This window comes from Balaenoptera musculus, chromosome 13 (genome assembly GCF_009873245.2).
Source record: "Balaenoptera musculus isolate JJ_BM4_2016_0621 chromosome 13, mBalMus1.pri.v3, whole genome shotgun sequence".
Classification (NCBI taxonomy): Eukaryota; Metazoa; Chordata; class Mammalia; order Artiodactyla; family Balaenopteridae; genus Balaenoptera; species Balaenoptera musculus.
In genome coordinates this window covers 8,529,924-8,554,090 of record NC_045797.1, presented here as the reverse complement: position 1 = coordinate 8,554,090, position 24,167 = coordinate 8,529,924, and the positions used below count along the sequence as shown (strand labels likewise).

At 43.8% G+C, this 24,167-nt stretch overlaps 1 protein-coding gene across 1 annotated transcript in view; it reads left to right on the top strand.

Annotated features, from left to right (window-relative positions):
* Positions 1-22,469, top strand: part of VWA3B (von Willebrand factor A domain containing 3B) — a 211,562-nt gene extending 189,093 nt beyond the window's left edge. Inside the window, 6 exon segments of the mRNA XM_036872281.1 lie at positions 2,803-2,914; positions 8,964-9,088; positions 10,274-10,411; positions 12,664-12,764; positions 21,408-21,626; positions 21,760-22,469. Coding sequence (XP_036728176.1) covers positions 2,803-2,914; positions 8,964-9,088; positions 10,274-10,411; positions 12,664-12,764; positions 21,408-21,626; positions 21,760-22,168 — 1,104 coding nt within the window. The 3' untranslated portion in view covers positions 22,169-22,469.
* Positions 22,470-24,167: the final 1,698 nt, after the last annotated feature.

Genomic DNA, 24,167 nt, shown 5'->3' with positions numbered 1-24,167 from the left:
ACCACACCTTCTTAATTACTGAAGCTTTAGAGTAAGTTTTGAAATTAAGAAGAGTAAGTCTGCCAAATTTGTTCTTTTTCAAAATTATTTTGGCTCTTCTGGGTCATTTACATTTATGTGTAAATTTTAAGATCAGCATCTCAATTTTGGCAAAAAAAAATTACTGGGATTTTGTTTGAGTTATGTAGAATCTATAGATCAGTTTGGTAAAAATGATTATTTTAACAATATCAAGTTTTCTCGTCCATGAACATGATATTCAACTTCTTAGATCTTTCATTTCTCTCAGCAATGTTTTGTAGTTTTCAGTATGAGCTTTTCATTTATTTTTGATAAATTTATTCCCTGGTCTGTTCTTTTTGATGCTATAAATGGAATTCTTTTCTTAAGTTTATTTTCAGACTGTTCATTATTAGTACATAGAAATACAGTTTTTTCTTTTTTGTATATTTAACTTGCATCATGACATCTTGCAAAACTTGTTAACTCTAGTAGTGTTTGTGTGCTTTCCCCAGGGTTTTCCACATATAGGATTATATCATTTATGAAGAAAGACAACTTTACCCATTCCTTTCCAATCTGGATGCCTTTATTTTTTTCTTGCCTGATTGCACTGGCTAGAACATCAAGTACAATGTTAAGTAGAAGTTGCAAGAGTGCCTGGCCTTGTTTCTGATCTTAAGGGGAAACCATCCCATATTTCACCATTAAGTGTCATGCTTGCTGTAGGCTTTTCACAGCAGCTTTTCATCAAGTTGAGGAAGTCTCCTTCTATTCCTGGTTTGTTGAGAGTCTTTATCATGAAAGGCTGTTGGATTTTGTCAGATGCTCCTTCTTCATGCATTAAGATAATAATATGGTTCTATTCTTTACTATATTAATTTGGAGTATTACATTAATTGTGGATCCATAATCATGGATGTTAAATTAGCTGTGCATTCCTTGGATAACTCCTACTTGGTCATTGTGTATAATTCTTCTCATATGTTGCTGGATTTTTTGCTGATATTTTCTTAAGAGATTTTTGCATCTATATTCATGAGGAATATAGGACTGTAGTGTTCTTTTTCTTGTGATGTCTTTGCCTGTTTTGGTATTGGGGTAACACTTGGCCTTCCATTTTCTAATATAAGTGACCTTCCTAGTAATTTCTGGTTTCCTAGGGTTCCTCTTTTCAGTCCCTCAGCCAGAAATCCAGGGTTTTATGTCCCTAACTCAGTCGCGTGCTTCCACATATTGTGCTTGCCTTTGGGACCAAACAGAGGTTAGATACATAGAGAGAGAGAACAGTGGGGGTTCACCCACCCTGTTGGAGCAAGAATATTCCACTCCTGCAGAGTTTTGGCTCCTCCAGGCTCGTATTGCCAACACTGCTGCCACTGTACGGAATTGCTTAGGGACTGAGGTCTGAGTGTGGAGGGAGAAAGGGGAGAAGGATTTCTGTATTCTCTCCAAGGGTTAGGAGTTCCTTTTCCCATTCCTCAAGCCAGAACTAGAGGGCTTCTTTTAGAGCTCTGTCTATACCCTGGCATCCACTTCTGTGTTTTCGGCTGTCTTGAGGTCAGACCAGGGAATACCAGAGGAAAGACATGGTAAACACCCTACCAATTTGGTGGTACTTTGAATTCTTGTCTTCTTTTCCAACCCATTTGCTACCAATTGCTTTTCAGAATTCTTAAATAGATTTTACCTAGAAACCCAAACACTACATGTCTGTTTTTTATTTTGTTTTCTAGTAATTCATTTTCAATTTATTTTAAAAGATCGTTGGTCCTCAAATTGATTGGAAATCAAAAATAATGACTTTTCTGGATGATGGAATGATCAGTCATCAAGCATAGAAAATAGGACTTTAGATAGAATTGGACTTTACAGATCAAAAATGAAGCTACCAGTTTCTTCCTGTAGTGGACACGACAATCACATTCACTCAAAGCCTTGATTCATGTGGTAGCATTTGGAAATAACAGAGCAGTACTTTCCTTTGTTTTTTCTGAAATTGCCTGGGGGTAAAGTCTTCCCAGACAGATTATAACTGAGCTGGGCTTTGAAGGGGTTATCTGGAACAGGAAGGCCCTTGCTCATTTTTAAATATCTTTTTTTCTCTGTTCTTCAGATTGGATGATTTCTGTTCATTTGTCTTCAGGTCTCTTTCCTCCATCATATCAGTTCTGCTATTTAGCCCTTCCAGATATTGTTGGGTTTTTTTTACTTCTAAAATTTCCATTTGGTTATTTTTTTATAGTTCCTTTTTCTCTGCTGAAAACAACTACCTTACTGTTCATTTCAAGAGTGTTTACCTTTACCTCATGTACTATGATTATAACTGCTGATTTGCATCTTAATCTGATTATTCCAACACCTGAGCCATCTAAATACTGTGATCTGTTGATTTCCTTTTACCTTGAGAATTGGTCATGTTTGCTTGCTTTTTTTGTATGTTGCATTTTGGATCGTGTATGCATATATTGAATATTATAGTTTAAAACTCTGGATCCTGTTTAAATTCTCTGGAAAAGGCTGCCTTTTTTTGTTTTGTTTTAACAAAGCTTGATTAGATTTAGACTGTAAATTCTGCCTCATTTTCTATGTGCAGTGTTTCCCATATCAGTTCAGTTTTAAAAGCCTGTTCCCAACAGCATAGAACAGAAAGTACTCCAGAGTGAGTATACAGTATATGCATGTCCTGTAATTCCTCAATAGTGTGATTCTAAGTAAAGAATCGCACGCTATCCTGTATCTGTGACTTTCACTGTCTGCACTTACTTTTTCTATCAACGATTAATGTTTTTTTTTTTTTAGCAACAGAAAATTCAAGGAACTCCAACAAAGAAAAACAAATCCAAAAAATTAGATCCACTCAAAGGCCAGAAGGTTATTGCAAGATGTGATGAAAATGGCTTTTATTTTCCAGGTAGGTATTTTATTTTGTAAGATTCCTTTGTTACATAATATGATATTGGGAACCAGAAGTTCTCAAACTATGCTTTCCCTAGCACACTGACACTTCATGAGCTATGCTGAGGTATTCCACTTCTAAAATGAAATGATGAAGTTTCTCCCCATATTTGTGGGGAAGTAACAGCCAGAAAAACTTACTTTAATCTTTCATTTGTTTAGTAAAGTTTTCCTACATACCTACTATGTTCCACGTATGTAATATCCCTAAGGTGCTGGTCTAGCGTAGTGAGCAGACCCCAGAGGAAAATCCTTGTTTTCATGAAGCTTACATGCAAGTAGAGGAGACAGACAAGCAACCAAATAAGTAAAATACGTAGTGCATCAGATACAGGGCTATGAAGGGAAATGAAGCCACGAAGAGGGTTGAGCGTGTCAAAGGTGAAGCTCGCGATTCTAGATATGGTGGTCAAGGAAGAGCTTCCAGGGAAGGCAACATATTAATAAGGACTTTAAAAAGGAGCCATGAGATTATCTCAGGGAGAGTTCTAAACACAGGGAACAGCAGTACGAAGTCCTGAGGATGGAGTGCCCATGACACCCTCTTCCTTGAAGGAAGAGGCCAGTGTGACTGGACCTGAGAGGTTTGCCCAAGACTTTCTGGAGCATATGATCCTGAAGGAATCAACCAGATGAAGTTAAGCAAGAGCTTCATGAATAATGAAAATGATATGTGTGAAGATCTAGAGGTGAAGAAAAACATTTTATGCTTGGAGAAATAAAATAGATTATGTCTGGAACCTAGAATGCAAAGGAAGGGTAGAAAGTAAGAAAGCTCTTCGGAGAGGCAAGTGTACGGCTGTTCATAAAGGGTTATGTTAAGAAGTTTGAACTTTATTGGGGAGTCACATTTAAAGCAGGAAGAGGGCTTCCCTGGTGGCGCAGTGGTTGAGAGTCTGCCTGCCGGTGCAGGGGACGCGGGTTCGAGCCCTAGTCTGGGAGGATCCCGCATGCCGCGGAGCGGCTGGGCCCGTGAGCCACGATCGCTGAGCCTGCGCGCCTGGAGCCTGTGCTCCGCAGCGGGAGAGGCCGCGATGGTGAGAGGCCCGCGCACCGCGATGAAGAGTGGGCCCCGCTTGCCACAGCTGGGGAAGGCCCTCGCACAGACACGAGGACCCAACACAGCCATAAATAAATAAATAAATAAATAAAAATGCAGTAATTAAAAAAAAAATGTTTAAAAAAAGCAGGAAGAAACACAGTCACACTTGAAGTTTTAAAAAGATCCCTCCCAGCGCTGTGTGAAGAGTATATACGGAGTGGATTAGGATGTCACTCGGGTCCCTGGCTTGGGTCATAAGGTAAAGGATGGTACCTATAGGAGATGGTGGTATGGACAGGAAGATAACGAGGTGTGTCTGGGACGTGACGAATTGTAGGTGCACCACGAGACGCTAAAGTTGTCAGAGAAGCAATTGGAGATAATGGGTCCAGAGTCTGGAGGAGGAAATCTGTTGGGAGATAGAGATTTTTGACGCATCAGCACAAAAGTAGTCATTGAAATCGTGGTAAAGGCCTATTGGAAAGAGAGCTTAGAGAAAGAACCCTGAGGAAGAGCTGTCAAGCAGAAAGACTGTACCTCAAACTATAGCTGATCTTAACATTGCCCCTTAATACATGTATTTCTCAAGAACAAGGGTATTCTCTTAATATTACCACAGTCAAGTTATAAAATTCAGTAAAGTTAATATTATATAGTTTTATCTATATATTTCAATTTGGTTAATTGTCCCAAGAATAGCCCTTACAGCACTTTTTTTCCTCTAGTATAGGTCCCAATTCAGAATTGTTACCGCATTTCGTTATTTCTCTTTAGTCTTCTTTAATCTAGAATCAATTCTCTAGCCTTTTCCTTCATCTTTCATGATACTGACATTATTTAACAGTAAGGCCAATTATGTTATGGAATGTTCCTCAATTTGGGTTAGAGTAGATTCAGGTTATGTGTTTCCAGCCAAAATGTTATGTGATATCATTGATGCCACATCCCTCTCAGGGCAACCCATCCAAAGGCACATGATGTCCACGTGCCCTCATTAGTGATGTTCACTTAGATCACCTGGTCACTGCAGGTTACTATTTTTACCCCTTACAAAAAAGAAGGCCAAATAGAGTTTTGTGGAGCACAGGCATGATATTCACTGAGGACTCCTTTTCTGATAACTTTTGTTCAAAACCTCCTAAATGTTTTTAATGAAAAATAGCTTTAAAATGTACCTGAGCAGAAGCGGCTTTGGAGCAATGGGATCAGAGCATCCATTGCTCAAGGCCGGGTCTGCACTGGAGCAGAGCTGGCCCAGTTGTTGCTGCCGTCCTTGGGAATCAGGGCAGGGATTTCCGTATGGCTAACTCTGTGCAGGGGTCAGCGTGGATTCACTAGTTGAGGAAGGATTGCGTTGTGCAGAACAGAAGGGACAAGCTGATAGCCTGGCTTATTAGGATGCTGAAAGGCAAGGAGGCAGACACACTTCAGAACCTTATTTTAAATCGTTATTTGTAGGAATTGGGTCATCCTTCCCATTGTTCAGCAAGAAGCAGCATTTTATCTCAGGAAATTCACAGTGATGAAAAGTCTGGGTTGCAAGATTTCTGCATTATGTCGTTGGAACAAGTTATAATGGAAGAAGAAGGCTGGGGCAGGGGAGGACTGAATACTTTCTCAGGGGTCATGATTTAGGGTCAGACAATCCTAGTTTTTATTTATTCGAAGTCTGCTTCTTGCCTCTACCAGCCACGTGACTGGAATCACTGAAGTTCTCTGAGCCTGTTTCCTTATCTTTCCAAATGAGATTTAAAACAGTTAAACCCCCCATAAGATCATGGTGTAGATTAAATATGGTAATGTACAGCATCTTGAAATTGGAAAGTGTTCATTACCTGTAGAGTTTTTCTATTATCTCCTCTTGGGAGATATAAACAACTCACCTGGGGTCCTCACCTGGGGGTAGAGGGAGCTGCTTGCAGTTTAAAAACTTTAACAACAGCTTTAAAACTTTAAGAACAATTTGAAAAGGCAAAAACCAGCACAGTGGGCTATAAAGGAAACCTCTGAGACTAAAGAAGAAGAGAATGTGATGACTAGATATGTAGGCTGGCATTCAGTGGAGGGGGGCAGGTGGAGGGGACGCTTCTGGTAGAGCAGAACTGACGCCATTTTCAGGAAATGGGATTTGAGCCAGGCTATGAATATCAGAAGGTTCTTATAGCCAGAGGTTAAAAAAAATCCACTCTCCAGCCTGAGAAATTCCTGTTTGGAGTGAAGATTGAAAACCGTTCCTGCTTCTTTCACCAAATGAACTCACCCATGCTGTCTGCCTAGACTGTTTCTTCACTCCTCTGACCTCTGGGCATAGGCAGTGTTTTTGCTGAGGGTCTCAACTAAGGTGTGCCCCCTTTTCCCCCGTACCTGGGTACAGGAGAGCCCCCTGGCTGAGGTGGGGAGGCCGACTCATACCCAGGAAGATGACGGAGTAGAGATGCTTCTTTCTGCCTGCTGGTCCAACCTCCAGAGCCCAGTCCCCTAACATGGTCCCAGGAGACGTTTCAGAGCAGTAAACAACGTCTCAACTCTCTGAGGCTGAGGGCAAAGAGAAACTGCAGTGTAAGGGCAGCCAAAAATTGGAAGCTGATCTTGAATCAGGGCCTAGAAATGGTAGCAACTCCTTAATGAGGTGGAGAAGGGGTAAGTGCAGAGGCTGAGCCATGACCGAACAGGCCAGCAGCTCTGGGTCCTCCCGCCTTGGAGGACAGCCAGGTTGTCAACACCATGAGGCTGGTTCTAGAGTTAGATTGGAAGAAACTACAGTAATTTCTGGAGGCGAACAAAGGTCCACATCTGCAGAGATTGGAACATAAAAGAGCCAGTAGTCTAAATGCCCATCGACAGACAAATGGATAAAGAAGATGTGGTACATGTATACAATGGAATATTACTCAGCCATAAAAAGGAACGAAATTGGGTCATTTGTAGAGACACGGATGGATCTAGAGACTGTCATACAGAGTGAAGTAAGTCAGAAAGAGAAAAACAAATATCGTATATTAACGCATATATGTGGAAACTAGAAAAATGGTACAGATGAACGGGTTTGCAGGGCAGAAATAGAGACACAGATGTAGAGAACAAACGTATGGACACCAAGGGGGGAAGTGGGCAGGGGAGGTGGTTGTGGTGGGATGAATTGGGAGATTGGGATTAACATGTATACACTGATGTGTATAAAATGGATGACTAATAAGAACCTGCTGTATAAAAAAATAAATAAAATAAAATTCAAAAAAAAAAGAATACAAGGCACTAAGTGAGCTATTTTGCTTGTTATCAGAATAAAAGATGAGGAAAGAGTTCAAAAAAAAAAAAAAAAAAGAGGTGGTAGTAACATACCAAAAATCTAGGTCTAACGATCTCGAGCAGGTGTCAGCAGCCTTTTTCTGTAAAAGGCAGCCGATACATGGCTTAGACGCCACGGGCCATACAGTCACACAGCTACTCAACTGAGACAGATACCTGAAAAACTGCATGCCAGGTTTAAGACTGGATTCTGCAAAGTCCCAAAGGCTAAGAATTTGAGGAGGGTCCCACTGGCCAACAAGGTCATCTTGGCAGCCCAGACCTTTACCCCTGCCTGGGGTAGGGCCGGGGTCGGGGTAGGTTGGGATGGGCTTGTGTGCTGGGGATGCTAGGATTCTCCTCAACTCAGAAGGGTTCTTCTTTGTTTTCATAGTAGGAATTCCTTCTAAAAAGTAGTGTTAGTTTTCCTAATTAAAAGGGTAGAGTCAGTTTGTGGTAGAAAATGTGTGAACCATGTGTAAAGAGTATTTCAGAAACCAAACCGAACATTTAGTCCAATAAGAAAACAGACAGTGTAAAGCTGGTTTTCGTGTATGTGTGGTGTTTTTTTAAAAAAATAAGTTTTCCCTTTCTTTGGCCGTTTAAAACAAGACACCTGGACTTGAGATGAAAATCAGCAGCCGTTTCTTTGCCACCTGAAAGCACATAGGACTTTGCCAGCGCCGGTGTGTGAGCTGGGGCGAGGATGCCGGGCACGCACCCTGTGGGAGCCCAGTGGGGACGAGCACATTTCTGTCTCAAACTAGGGGGTCCAAGTGCAGCTGTTACTGCCGGGGAAGTCAGAACGTGCCCCCAGTATTTATAATCCCTTTTAAATGGGAAAATATAATAAATTTCAACTAGGATAAATGACAAAATATGTGAACCTTAACACCAATATTTTCTTTTCCTGTTATAATAATCTCTGCACATAACTAAAAGACAAGAAAACTTCTTGCTTCTTTTTTTCTTCCTTTTTTAGGGACACTGTGGGGTGTGTAATATTAGATGAAAAGCTGAGGATGAAAATATGAAATTCATATTTCCTTTCACTTTCACAATTTAGCAATGATTTTTCTTTTTTTAATTTTTATTGGAGTATAGTTGATTTACAATGTTGTGTTAGTTTCAGGTGTACAGCAAAGTGAATCAGTTATACATATACCTACATCCACTCTTTTTTAGATTCTATTCCCATATAGGTCATTACAGAGTATTGAGTAGTTTTTCCTGTGCTGGACAGTAGGTCCTTATTAGTTATTTATTTTATATACAGTAGTGTGTATACTAACAACGATTTTCTGTCTCCAAGTATTATAGAAGGAAATATGACTAAAATAAATAAGGGAATCAGACGGTAGGAAGTGTCCAGGGAAAGGATATTTCTAGGAACAGTGTTCACAGCAGGATGGCTGCTGGTAATGCTGGTTGAACAAGTTTCCACGCATTCTCTTAGCTTCCTGGCTCAGCTCTAGAGCAGAGCACGGAACTGCACTCTGAGTTGGTCAACCCCAGCAGGCATCATAGAGTATCCAGTGTTACCTGGTGGAGGAACCAAGGGGCACACTGATGTAAGCAGGCAAAATGCTGTAACTTAGCTTGACCAACAGGATGGGGCAAGCCTAAGGGAATAGGCATTGCCTTTCTGTTTTATTTTAAATGTGATTCCTTACAGGGGTTGTGAAGAAGTGTGTGAGCCCCACCCACGCGCTCGTGGGCTTCAGGTACGGAGACACCAAGGTCGTGCCCATCTCGTTCATCACACCTGTGGGGGGCGCCATGCCCTGCCCACTGCTCCAGGTACCTGCTCCAGCCATCTGTTCCTGGGCCCCTTTTCTCCTAGAGCTCTGGATAACAGTGACCCCTCTTCCTATGACCCCTTGCCTAGCAATTTCTTTGCTCCTGACCCTGATCTGCTAATGCCCTGTTAAGTAGCTCAGGACTGCACAGGCCTGCTTGCATTGCCCCTGAGGCTCTTGTTGCTTTACAGACAATAGATGGTCGTGGGGCGGGAGTTGCTGTAACTGCTGGTGCTCTTGAAGCTTTCACTGCAGAAGATTATACTAAAACAGATTTAATAACAAAGGCAGAGGTAGCCCTTTCCTTGACGTTGTAGTCAGTTGATGCCAGACCTTGATGCCATAATGCAGTTACCCCTGAACATGCATTCCAGGGGTGAGCCAGGCTGATGTGTTCTCATCTGCTTATAAATTCATCAGAGCTGTGCCGTGTCTGGCACATCCTCCTGTGCTATCCTCATCCCCGCACCAAGGCGGGAGTGTAGAGAGAAAACCCCCCCAAAGCTGCACTGCTGCTGTTTCTTGGATAGTGTGAGCCAGGAGGAAGAGTGCTGAGGAGTGCTCATAGGATTCACATTGGTTGTCTGTTCCCACCTCCCCTGGGCAGACTCAGAGGGCACATCAGTGCACTTTCCCCCTGACCATGAATCCTCTCCATCTGACAGATGCCCTGCAGCCTTGTATGCCCCTTCACAAGACTTTCTTTCTGCTGGAAATTATCTCTTGTGACTTTTTCCCATGGATTCCAGGTGTGAGCTTTGGAACCACATTAAACAAATCTGCTCCTTTCCTCTGTCCCTGATAACCCTTCAGACACAGGAGGGCACCGTCCATTCTCTCCCTGGTCCTCATGTGAAACATTACAGCTTCCTTCACCCAGTCTTTGTAAGATATGGTTTCCAGACCCCTCACCATCTTGCTGACTGTCCCTGAGACCCTTGTCAGAGGAAGCCCTGCTAAAATGCGGCTTCCCCAAACTGGTCACAAAATTCCAGCTATGGCCCAATGAGCCCAGAGAATTTTGGAACTAGCGACTCTTTCCAACTGAGAAAAAAAAAATATGTATTTGAATTCTAGCATCAGTACTTGCTAGTCATCTTGGGGTGTTTTAAAACAAGCTTATATGAATATTGTCACTAAGATGGATAAGCAAAATATTTGCCATGAAAGATGTTCTCATCTACAGGTTGGAGATTATGTGTTTGCCAAAATTGTGATACCCCGAGGATTTGACTTCTATGTCCCCGCCATTGTCATAGCAGTTCCAAATCAAGATGTGGCTGAAGATAAAGTCTACACAGTTTTAAAATGTAACAACCGGAGAGTAAGTAGACTTTCACTTAGAAAAGAACATTCTCGCTAGGCAGAAAGTGGCTTCCTTTTACCCCTGCCTTTCTTGCAGGCAATGCCTGGCTCTCTCCTGGCACCGCCAGACGTCTCGGAAGAGCCATCTCCCTGGCTGTTTCTATTCCCCCTGCACATCCACCCCCTGTGCTTAGAGTTCTGTCCGCTGTGCAACACAAAATCCGCCTGTGCTAAGGTCGCCGTGGCCTCCTAACTCCTCTGTCAGATGGTCTTTGGGGCTCTCGTTCCACGTTTGGGGTCTGGGGAGGCTCGCTCCAATTCTGGCTTCGTCAGCGGCCTCCCCAGGCTCTTACAGCCCCACTCTCTCTCTCCCTCTGTATTTTTCCTAAAAGTTTTAGAAAAAAATCAGTATCAGTTTACAAATCTGATGATGTCACCTGCCTACCTGATGTGCCCCCTGTCCCCTCACCCCCCTACACACACGCACGCACACACACTTCTCGGCAACCTCAAGGAAAAGCCCAGCCCAACCCCCTCCCGACCCCCCGCCTGCCCTGTGAGCTTGGCTACCAGCCCTATGGAAGGCTCATTGCTTCCCGGACACGGTGGGCTTTCCCAAGCCCCTGGGTTTTAACCCTTCCTGGACCGCCCTCCCCATCTTCTTTCCATAAAATCTCCTGTCACCCGAAGATGCCGCCTGATTTCTGCTGAGGCCCTCAGGTTCCCCTGCACACTGTCCTGCCTTCCTCCCGCCCCGGCTCCCTCACCAATCTCCCAACTCCTTAAAGGCAGGGACCGGGTCCTATCCATCTTTGCACCCCTGGTACTGCTGCTGATGAAGAGCAAGTTCTCACAATTGCTTTATAAGCTACTTGAATGAATGATGTTTTCTAATGGAAATAACATTGTTTTGATGGCCCACTTAATACGCCTGGAAAATGGATTGGCATGCGAAAAGCAGCAAACGAAAGAGTCGTGCTAACTTATTCAGCACTTACTATGTGGCACAGGTACTAACCCAGGTGCTTCACACATAGTGAACAGCTGGCTGCTCAGAACACTGTGAGGTAGGTACTCTTATCTGCATTTTCAGATAAGGAACCTGAAGCAGAGAGGTGAAGTCACACCCAGGATGAGCGGGTGTTACAGGCATTTGAACCCAGGCAGTCTGGTTCCATGGCCTGCACTCTAAATGTCTATACCCAACTGCCTAGTAAACAGGACAAAAATATCTAATCAATTTTTTTTTAACATCTTTATTGAAGTATAATTGCTTTGCATTGTTGTGTTAGTTTCTGCTGTATAGCAAAGTGAATCTCTAATCGATTCTTGACTGTAGCATGGGGTATGTCCATCAGGGAAGGGGTCATGGTGAACGAATTTTAGGATGAAGGGATGAAATGTAGGATGGATGAGTGAAGGCCCTCAGAGCCAGTGGCCCCAGGAACACTGTATCCCATCCGACAGAACAAGAGGGAGAAAGGGCATCTTCTCATCAAACCAGGAAAAACCGTGAGAGATAATGGACTTTCCTGGAGCTGTTTGGATGACATTGAAGGAGCCTGGAAGGGCAGCGGGTGGGAAGCATCTCTGCCAGGTGGCCCTGTTCTGGGGACATCTACCAGGCAAGAGAGGAGAAGGCAAATCAAGGGACGTTTGAAGAGATGCCCGTGGGTGGGTCCCAGGTGTGGGGAGAGATGAAGCTGGTGACCCAGGATCCCTGGGGAAGAGCCTCAGAGCCCAGGAAGGACTCTGGAGGTTACCCCCCTTGGCAGTGGGGCCCTGGACTAGACAGCATGGTCTTGGGGATGGACGCTGAGGACAGTTCTGATAGAAATTCTGGGAGACCCAGGGGCTGACAGTGGGACATACAGCATGGGGTGGTGCTGATAGTTTATAAGTCCAGGAAAGAGATGGCCAAGGCTGGAATTAAGCTAGAAAGGAAGGTGGTTATATGAAGGTGTGTGTCTGTGTGTGTTTGTGTGCGTGCATGTACATCAGTGGATGCACGTGCACACACACACATCTTGACAAATGGTGGACTTGACAAATGATCCAGGATGTGGAGAAATGACAGGTAAGACTCAATGATGACTTTTATTCAGCGTAAAATTATCCAGCTAGACTCTGCATTTACACTGCCCTCTTAAGTATCACCAGAACAGGATAATGGCTGGTAGCTATTACAGTGGGTTGAGCTAGATTAAAATTACATCTGAATTGTGGACATTTCTGATTTAAATTGAATGAACTCTTTTGGTATTATTACAGGAATTTTGCCCTCGGAGTGCACTTATTAAGATCAGCCAAAACAAATATGCTCTCTCTTGCGCTCATATTAAGTCACCCCCAATTCAGGAGGATTCAGAAGTGTAAGTGGACCCAACTTTCTACTTTCTGAATTTTATTTATATCTTTGCGCTTTTAATCTGTTTCTGAGTTGAGATCCACGATCTCTAAATACTTGGGGAGAAAAGCAAAGGTGGAGGACTTCCTACCAAAGTGCAAGTCTATGATGATTGTTCCTTCAACGTCACAGCTTTTACCTGCTGGTTATTTGTCTATCTTGTTCTAATCTCAGATTCAACATTATGTATTTTACTGACCCTTCAGCAAAGCTTTCAATCCTGTCATGACTCTGAAGGAATTATTTTCCTCTTATTTGTAAGGATTCAAGGTCTTCTAATGAAGCCTCACTATAAAGCACAGGTTAGATTAAGTTGCAGTTGGGACTAATTACCCATCACCTCTCCCTGTTGGGGGTGAGAGTGAGGTGCTGGCCCTGGCTTGCCTGTGCCCAGGTGAGTGTGGGTGGGTGGGTGGTGGTTGCCAGGGGCAACAGTGGGGTAAACACATTTACATCTGAGGCAGCAGGATGGCTAACAGCTGGAAAGGTGGATTAAAGCAAAATCAGTAAGAAAAAGCTGAGGCCTGAAGAGCAGGCAAGACCAAGTCCATGGGGCCAACGAGGGGCATCAAAGTTGGAGTCAGAGCCCTGACCCTGGAGGTGAAGGTGGATTTTGAGCACGGGTTGAGCCGTCTTTGGGTGCCAACCTTCAGTCTCCCAGTGGCCTCACCTTATGCTTCGTAAACAGAAACCACCAGACATTCTCTCCCTGCGCCACTTTCCTCACCTCTGGGCTTGTGGAAGCCTGGATCTCTCCCCCTCATGTCAGAGTCCCTCCTCATCCAATGCTGATCTGTCCAGCAGGCCTGTCCCCCCCCGGCCCGGGTCCTTGCTCTGTGATTTACCCCTGGACTCTCCTCCCCTCTCTCCTTAGCTCCTCTCCACTGATTCCTTCACCTCTGCAAAACCCCAAAATTGCCTCTTCTGTTTGCACACACACACGCACGTGTGCACACATGATCCTAAATAACTAGACTTCCTTGCCTGCTGCAGTGTGACCCAGCAACCTCCTCTCCCTTCGCCACCCAGATCTGAAACCGCACAACTCAGATTGGGACTTGAACCCATGGTCTGGGACTCGAATCCAGCCAAAATCCAGATTGGGAGTTGAGCCCACTGTATTTTAACTGAGATCACACACCTGGTCTCACACACCTGGAAGCTCAGGTTCTTTATGTCACATCACAGAAAGAATTCAGTGAAGAGACAAAGTGATAGGTAAGAAGTGGATTTATTTAGAGACATACACATTCCACAAACAGCTTGCAAATATTTCTCAGCTCGGCTGCACAAATGCTCCCATTTCCTGAGGCCTCCTCCTCCCACCTCCTCCTGCCCTGAGGTCCCGCCATCTCCCCTAAGTGCTGAGCAGAGGAATCTTCCTCACATGTAAATCTGCTCTTGCCCCTCCCCCACCAACCCCCCCCCCCCCATCTCTCTTCTTATCCTAGCTTAGCCTTTTGTTGGCCTGAACCAGGCCTGCCTAGCTGGCCTTACTTCTCCCCTAGCCACTCCCCAACAAACCTCCCAAAAGCCCCTCTGCACACTAACCATACTAAATTTGTAAACCAACCATTAAAAAAACTTGCAGTTTTTTTCCCATGCTGTGCTTTTTCAAGGCTCTGTGCCTTTGCATAGACTAAGTATCTCCTCCCTGGAATGCTATTCTTGTCCTTGGCCACCTGGGGAACTCCAACACTGAACGCAAGCCCTGTGTTCCAGGACTCCAGCCCTGTGTGGTGAGGTGATCCCACTGCATCCTGCAGACGTTTTCATTATAGGAATTTTACCTTGTGTTGGGCCATGTACTTTCAGGACCATCACCCCTACTAGGCATCAGTCCTTGAAAGCGGGGGCCAGGTTCTATCTGCTTCTAAATCCTGGTTGCCAGGGTCCAGCCCACAGGATGTACCCAAGGACTATTTGAAGAATGAGCCGATGAACATACAAATACTAGGGGATGCCCAGCAAGGCTCCTTGAGGGGTATGTAGTTCCACAGAGAAGCTTCTATTAGGTATGATTGTTGAAAATATATTCTACAATCCTTCAGTCTTTTTCTAGATGAATATATCATTTTAAATAATAGCACTTTTGTTGGTCTCAAAATCCTACTCAAACAATATGATATCCAAATTACAGTACATTATAAAGGAATATGGATACATGTGTCTAGGTACCATCTTCACTAAACTCAGTATTATCAATCACTATTTTAGAATTAAAATTCAATTCTTTCTATGTTGAGAAAAACCTTTCATTCTTTTCTACCTTAGTACTACCCCAGGCCTTATTTAAAACTCTGCTGCTAGTTACTTACCCCAGCTCCTGGGGCTTTACACAGCGGAAACGTTCATTGACCCCCTTGTCTCCCATTGTAATTTCCACTGTTTCGTTGCTCTAGCTGCCTCTCTGCTAGAAAGAGACTGCATTTAATTCTCCTAAGCAGAGGTCACATCCAGCCGGCTACGTTCAGAGCTTAATCTGTCTCTGTTTCCATAATCAGGGCTGGTAGACGTGAGCACACAGAATAACGGCGTAGGTCTTATTTTGTATCTACACTGGGATTTCCTTCTGGTAGGTCCTTTCTCATCAGAAACTCTTTCTCAGTTCCTTTCTAAATGTGCCACCTCCCTTTGGTTGTTCTTTAGTAAATCTTCACTCTATTACCCCAGATGAGACCATTTAAAAAAAAAAAAAAATCATGGTGCTTTCTTCATGGGCTAATTAAAGAAATGTACTGTAGGTTACAACTTCAGCGGGACATCATATGGCTAAATTTAATTTTAAAATATTGAGTCCACTATAACCATCCATTTGGGGTTGGTAAGACCAGGGGTATGTGGCCCCAAACAGCTGTGGACCAGGATGCCAGAGATCCAGCTCTCCACCCTCTGCCCCTCCTCTTTTTCTTCCTTCTTGGGGTCTTCAGTTTGGGGTGACTGAGAGTATTTTCTACAAGCCCCTCCTCTGGTTCCTAACAAGGGTGGTACACAGTGAAAGGCAGGAAGAAAAGTATTTGGAAGGTAAAGGGTTCAAAATTGATTGAATATGGCCACAGCTGATACAAATTTTCATTTTCAATTCAAAATTTGACACAAATGATTCTTGAAGACTTATAGCAAGGTTGTCTTGCAAAATATGTTACCCATTTTGCTAAATTCCAAATAACTAGTCCTTAAAGGAGAGAGTTTTAGTATTACCATGTTTGTGATGTGAGGTCAGGTGAGGCTCTTGCAGTTTTCTCTTTCCTTTGAAACCTGATGATTGCATTCTCTGACAGCACCACTGAGAGAGGTGTGTCTGGTGGAGGGAAATGATTGCTCTTGCCTTGCCTTACCTTCAGTAAAGTCCCTGAGCTTTTTCTGCATTTCGTGCCATCAGAGATGTCTGTTCTGAATGAAAATATTCCCTAACCTGTCAGTAACTTTCTCCATTTAGAGAACACACATGTAGGGGCTTCCCTGGTGGCGCAGTGGTTGAGAGTCTGCCTGCCAGTGCAGGGAACACGGGTTCGAGCCCTGGTCTGGGAAGATCCCACATGCCGCGGAGCAACTAGGCCCGTGAGCCACAATTACTGAGCCTGCGCGTCTGGAGCCTGTGCTCCGCAACAAGAGAGGCCGCGATAACGAGAGGCCCGTGCACCGCGATGAAGAGTGGACCCTACTTGCCACAACTAGAGAAAGCCCTCGCACAGAAACGAAGACCCAACACAGCCATAAATTAAAAAAAAAAAAAAAAAATTAAACTTTAAAAAAAAAAGAGAACACACATGTAATTTCTCCTAACTCCAAAAATAAAGGGGGCCGGAAGGAATTTTCCTTCATTTTGGCATCCTCCCTCCTTGCCAGGCAGGAGATTCACAGCACGAGGTCTTCCCTGACTACCTCCCCTGGGGTCCTGTTCACATCAGAAGGCTGTGGCCTCTGGCTCCTTCAGGGAAAGCGCTCTTGGTGGGCTTAATGCTCTGACTTCCGGTTTTCTCCGTTGAAGGGAAGTGCCTCTAGCAGGTGTTACTCAACCACCCACAGGTGGGGACCACGTGCTCCTCTGGGCAGGGCGCCTCTGGTGCCATGTAACTGGCAGGAAACCCCTCCCAGAAGAGCTGGAATCCATCCTCCCTTCCTTCTTGACAGAACAAGGCTTGGGCAAATTACCTTCAAGTCTCCTCTTTAAGAAGATTCACCATAGAGGGAGTTTGATTTCTTGAAAAAATTAGCAACATTCTAAATGGGATCACAGGACAACCAGATTGGACTAATCATCTTCTCTGTGCTCCGGAAAAATCACTGGGCATCTGAAGGAGGTTGTTGGGCAGTGAGATCCTGAAGACAAGAGTGTTCTTCCCTTGGTGCACGATTATAACCGTGTGGTCTTGGGGACGTGGCTGGGTGGGAGAATCCTGGAGGGGAGAGCCCCCTCCCAGGATTCTGTTGTGGTTTGTCTGTGTCTGCAGCCAGCTCTTAATTCCTATTGCACAAAATATTAGCCTCTCGTTACCTTTCTTTGAGCAGTTTAGCGATTTTCCATCAAGCTATTCGGATTTAGGACTGTGCCCCCAAAGGAAATGATAATTCCCAGATTGTTGAACCCTCCTCCCCTTATCCATGTAGCATGGCCTCACATTGCCTTCCTGACAGCAGGGATATTAAGTCATCGATTAAAACTTCAAGATTCAGTGCTGCCTCTGAGATGAATCACTTCCCATCATCTCACCCGGTCACTACTGACTATTTTTCCCTTAGAAGGAGCTGTGCCTCTGGAAATCATTAAACTTGTATATGTCATTAGCTCCCTCGGTCCCTTCTGGTCAGATCAGGAGCCCCATTTCCTAAGGCCTGGAAAACAAGCAGTTCCGCCATAACCCTGTCTGTGAGTGTCCTACCTTATCCAGAGGGTCAGGTGCCATTACCTGTCCTCAGAAGGCGTGCTGGTACTTGGGACAAGAACACAGAGAGTCATGGCGATTCGTTACCCCTGAGGGCCAGTGAGAGCAATCTGGATAGCAAAAACTGCCTTTTCTTATCAGTCTCTCCTTTTTCTGCCCCTTCCGTTGTTAAAACTCAGGGGCCTCCTGGTCCTCATCAAATGTCTATCCGGTGCCTACCCCAGACGTCCTCCTGTTCTTCATGTTCTAAGATGGCCTTGCCAACAGAGACACACTTAGGGCAGAATAGACATGAGGCCTCAGGGAACCAGCAAGAATATGGGCAAGCTGACAGTGCCCGGTCAGGTGAATGCGGTGGATTTTGACCCAAGGAGAGCACGGACAGGATGCTCAGAACTCTTCCCCGCAGTGGAACGAGCTGCTCTGAAGAGCCAGTGAAGGCACAGTGCCTGGCTCCTCCACGATCTCCGGCAGTGTTGACCAACTCTGTAGCCTAAAATAATAGGGCACTAAATCTAACTCAGTTTTGGCATGAAATAGGGCAAAAGAAAGCCACTTAGCAGAGCCCTTCCAGGTGTGCTGGTGGAGAATGTCCACTGGCTGAAGTCGGGAGCGTGGCCGCCCTTCCCCTTCCCACAGAGCAGAGTGAGGGTGCGTGTGGGGCCGGGGCCGTGGATAAGAGCTTTCACATCAGATTCACACCTACCCTGCTCCCCCATCCCATAAGGGGACATTTCCTTGTGGAATATCTTGAACTTGGTCGACATCAGTCATTCTGGAGAATATAATAGGGTGGCTTCGCAGCATCTGCTTGGTTGATGTAAAGGCTTTTCCTTGATCAAAATCCCGGCCCATTTTTATTCGAATCATGATAACTTATACTGTTTTATTCTTATTCAAAAAGTAATGCATAGTTAATATAATTTAGGAATTAAAAGCACAAAACAAAAGGGATATAAAAACCATCCGTAGTTCCACATTTCAAGAGTAATCACCATTTGCATTTTGATGTATATCCTTCTAGAGTGTTTTCTCTGCCATTTTGCTTCTTTTTCCTCAAAATAGAAACCTTTGTTTCTCTTAATCATTTATGACAGTTGAAAAAAACATTTCTTAATGTGGAGAAAGTGACAATTCTCCTGGAATCCATTTCTCTGAGGCAACTATTAAGACATGGATGTGAAGGTTTCCAATCATCCCCCATATTCACAATCTTAATAACAGAAATGAACATGTAACATACATTCTGTTTTGTACCATTTTTTCTACTTAATATGTTACTTGCATCTTTACATGACAAGGGCACTTCTTGTTTCATTATTGCCTGCCTCGAATTTAATTGTCCAGCTGGTCCACCACTTATGTGACCAACCCCCTACTGAGGGAGGGCTGGACACACGTTGCTTCTTGGTCTTTCATATGCTCTTCTTCCTGGGTTCCTTCCAAGATCATCTCCTAGTGTCCTTCAGCTGGGCAGGTAGGCCTCTCCTCTGCCTTACCCTTTGGGTGCCTTTAGTACACCCGGAAAACTCTCTTCTTCGCATTCCTTCCTTGCTGCTCTTCTGTCGGAGAGCTGACAGGTTATAGACTGCGACCAACTCTAATACATGGGAAACAGAGAAAACCCCTGAAAAGGAAATAGTATGTGTCGACTTAGTCTCCTCTGGAGCAGGGTAGCGATTTGCGGGAGAATTGATGGTAGTGTGGTGGATAAGATTTTAGATTTCAAAGAACAAGGTTGGTGATTCCAGTCTTGTAGCGTGATTTCAAGTTGAGTCTCTGAGAACCTGGCCTCACAGAACTTACCCATCCACACAGGCGCTGGCCTTATATTTAAAGATCATCTTGTTGGTGGCCTCCTGGGAAGCCTTTTTCCGATGCTACTGCTATTGCTCAGGCCAACTTTTTTATTGTAGTAAAATACACATAACATAAAATTGACCATTTTTAAGCATGCAGTTCAGTGGCATTAAGTACATTCACATTGTTGTGCAACCATCACCACCATTCATCTCCAGAGCTTTTTTTCAATTTCTCAGATTGAAACTCTGCACCCACAGACACGGACTCCCCACTCCCTCTTCCCCTCAGCCTTTGGCAACCACCGTTTTATGTTCTATCTCTGTGATGTTGACGACTCTGGGTACCTCATCTACTTGGAATCATAGTGTTTGCCATTTTGTGACCGGCTTATTTCACTCAGCTTAATGTTCGTCCATGTTACAGCAAATGCCAGAATTTCCTCCCTTGTTAAGGCTAAACAGTATTCCATTGCATGTATATATCATATTTTGTTTGTTCATTTTTCTGTCCATGAGCACTTGGGCTTCTTTTACCTTTCAGCTATTGTGAATAATGCTGCTATGAACATCAGTGTACAGATATCTGTTTGGGTCCCTGCTTTTATTCTTGTGAGTATATACCCATAAGTGGAATTTCTGGCTTATATAATTCTATTTTTAGTATTTTGAGGAACTGCCACACTGTTTCCCACAGCAGCTGTACCACTTCACATTCCCATCAGTGCACAAGGATTCCAGTTTCTCTACATCCTTGCCAACACTTGTTACTTCTTGATTTTTTTTTTTTCTTCTTTTTTTGGCAATAGCTATCCTAATGCGTGTGAACTGGTCAGGCCAATTCTTTAATGTCTCTTGGAAATTACCTCCTGAGTCTTTGAGCCAATCTTTGAAAAGTATCACATGTGGTGAATCTTGATCCTTTGAAGAGGAATTTGATTGATGAAATTTTCTATTTAAAAATAACTAAAAATCTTTTTCCACTCTACTAATTTTTTTCTTGACAATTTCCAAAAGGATCTGAAACAGCCATGGTCAGAGTTACTCAGAGTGAAAGCTGGGTGATCAAGGTAGCAGGTACTGATTATGGGAACAAAATAAGGTTGAACAGCTGGTGTCCTTACTTTACCCTAAAGGCCCTGAAAGAGGCAAGTTCCCAAAATGGTATGCCATGATGGCCTGGCTGAGGTGGGGTCGTGGTGTTCCCAAGATGCCTTCCTTGAAGGATGACACTTCTAGCTAAATAAACTGCCCGATATATTTTCTTTTATTTTTTTATACCCTTTGACCAACGTCTCCCCATTTCTCCCACCTCCCCAGCCCCTGGCAACCATCAGGCTATTCTCTGTTTCTGTGAGTTTGGCTCTTTTTAGATTCACATATGAGTGAGATCATCCAATATTTGTCTTTCTCTGTCTGACATATTTCAGTTAACATAATGCCCTCAAGGTCCATCTATGTTATCACAAATGGAAAATTTCCTTCTTTCTTATGGATAAATAATATTCCATGTATATCACATTTTCTTTACCCATTCATCCACCAATGGACACTTAGGTTGTTACCATGTCTTGACTATTGTCAATAATGCTGCAATGAACATGAGAGTGCAGATATCTCTTCAAGATACTGATTTCATTTCCTTTGGATATATAGCCAGAAGTGGAATTGCTGGATCACATGGTAGTTCTACTTTTAATTTTTTGAGGAACCTCCATACTGTTTTCCATAGTGGCCGTACCAGTTTACATTCCCACCAGCAGTGCATGAGGGTTCCTTTTTCCCCACATCCTCACCACACTTGTTATCTCTTGGCTTGAACATTTCTGTAGACACAGCAGCCATCAAGACCAGGAATAACCCTGATCTCTCTCTCTCCCTCTCTCTCTCTCTCTCTCTCTCTCTCTCTCCCTCTCTCTCTAGGGAAGACATGGAGATAAAGAACTCTGCTCTCCTAATATGGCCAATCAAAGAAGTTAACACTGGGAATTTACAAGCACTAAGACAGGAGAACCCTAGAAGGAAGAAAAAGAAAGCCACCAAGAGGCTACCTCTCCAGGAGATGGTCTCCTCGGACTCAGATGACTCTTCCCATGGAAACAGGTCCCGAGAGTCCTGCCCCAAAACACACCCCAAGCCCAGGCTGGGAGAGGGACAACATCATTTCTCTCAGGAACACCCTGAAATGTCTCTCAAGGATAGTGCACTTAAGATCACTCCCCAGTTTCCGGGCCAGTTTAGGCCCCAGGACAGCAAAAACTCTAACACCCTTAAGTAACGCTGACATCCACTTCCCCAGAGAAGGTCCTCAGCCTGGGGTCTAAGAGTCAACCAGCCATGCCATCGCTGCCACACCTCCACCTCGAGCAGCCCCGCCCTGCCCTTATAAGGCCACCCACAGCAGCAAAGGGCTGGGGAGCATCGCTGAGAAACCTGAAAGCAGTCTTGTGGCAACCATGTGTAAGAGAACCAGTGTTCCTCCTGGGCTGCCCTCAGCCACCCGACATTGTGGAACTAGCCCCTCTGCTGAGGTAAGGCCATGCTTCATCCTACCCCTGCCTTCCCCGGTTGTAACAAAGGTAGAATTCCCTGCCATCCTCCACCTGGATCTGTTTAAGCTTATTGGTTCTGGCTTTTCTGGACCATTCTTTGTCCTATTATTTTCCCTGCCCCCACAAAACTGATTGAATACCGTCTTCTGGTAGACTCCCCACATCCAGAAATTTAATCTGATAGATTACCATCATAGGATTTTCAAATTTTTTGAAATCTGTAGTTCTAATCTTGAAGTTATGTAGTTCTAATCCAAGCCTGCAGTCTTGTTTTAAATCGATCATCTCATCAGAATTAGAGATTTTATCATTAAATGTTAGGACTGAAATTAAGACCTAGTAACTTGTCTGAGAGCTGCAAGACTGAACATTGCCTATTTTACTGTTTTCTGAAAATTTTTATTGAGCCCTCCCTAATTAGTTTTGTCTGTAGTCTGTTGTAGGTACCTCTGAGCGTGGAACCAGAATAAAAACTCTTACATTGGAAACATTTCAGAACTATTGGGCTGTTACTGTTTTCTCTGAACACATTTTAGCAATGAGGTACCAAAGTATTCACTTCAAAAAAATTTTAGTAAAATTAGCGTCATTAATTTTAAAAATGAAATAGTCTCCCAAATTGTTTTCTTCTAGTCAATAATAGCCCTAGGGCTAGATAATAATAGAGTACAGATTATTAATAAGAAAAATATTGGATGCTTTTTGCAAATAGAAATGATAGGGCAGCGTTGTGATACTCTAAAATCCACAACCTAATTAAAAGTGATACTTACATTCTCAAAAGCTAGGGGGTCACCAGGGTTATGGTGAAGAATTTAACCACTTCCAAAAATATGTAAGAAGAAGGGACATCAGCTCAGCATCAGGCTAAAAGTAGTAAGGCAGGGAGGAAGAAATTGAGGAGTGAGGAAATGATCTGGAACAAGGCTGGGGACAGTGTCCTGTCACTGGGCATCCTGTCACCCAGAACCCAGGCAGGAAAGCTCTGGAGCAGTCGTCTGGGTTTGGTCTGCACAGTGGAGAATTGGGTGGGGCGGGGGGGCGCAGGTAGGAAAGAATCCATTCACCCAGTCAAAGTGATTCATTCATGCATGAGTGCATTCATGTAAGCCTGCTTGTATTCATTCAATTATTCAACAAGCAATTGAGTGCTCACAGTGGGCCAGGCTGCAGAGAGACCATTAGACTATTCTACCCCTCTTCATCTCCACGGGGATGCAAGGATGAACCACAGGACAAATATATGAAATAGTGTATTGATATTACATTACAAGGCATGATATGCTCAATGACATTAAGTGATATGTTCAATGTGTTGTCCTTCAATGATAATGCCCAGTTCTATGTGTTGGGGAAAACTGCAATAATGACTGCGTATTTCCACTTCCAGCCAGCATGGAATAACAGGAACTGGATTTCCACCCCAACCCCCATCCCCCGCCTGAAACAACTAAAACACCTGATAAAATGTATGTAACAACAGTTTCCAAAACATTGGACAGAAGCATTGATCTCTGAGAAACAAATGAAGTGAGCCCTGTGAGTGCCCGACTTACTGTCTAGAGACAGTTTCCAGGCTGCAGCAAATGGAGGGGATGCATTACCATCCATCCTTCATGTGCGTCTGTATGCATTGCCTCAGGTAATTTGTGTATTTGATTTTCACTGAATAAATCTGCACTTTTAGCGTATGACAGAAGAAGTAATAAAAGGGATTCAATCTGCTAAAAGTAATAGCTATGTATCCAGATTTTATAGCCTACCCTAGATAATTGGCCTGGATCATAAGCCAGGGGCAGAGGCATCAGGATGGAGTGACTGGTAGCCACACAGAACTATGTGGAATGCCTACAGGGTGATAAGCTCTTACCAGAAGAAAGGGAACAGATGGTTCAAGAAGAGACCGGATGACCACTTGAATGATGTAAAAAAGATTCATGCATCAAGTGGCAGAATCACCAACATTACCTCTAAGTTCCTTTCAACTTCAGGAATCTATGGATCAATAACCTAGTCCAACTCAGAGCAGTTCAACACAGATGAAAAACCATCCTTATAAAAGGGGGGAGGAGTTGTAGCAAACACAATTAGATAAGAAAAATTAATTAGGGGAATAGAATTGAAAAAGAAG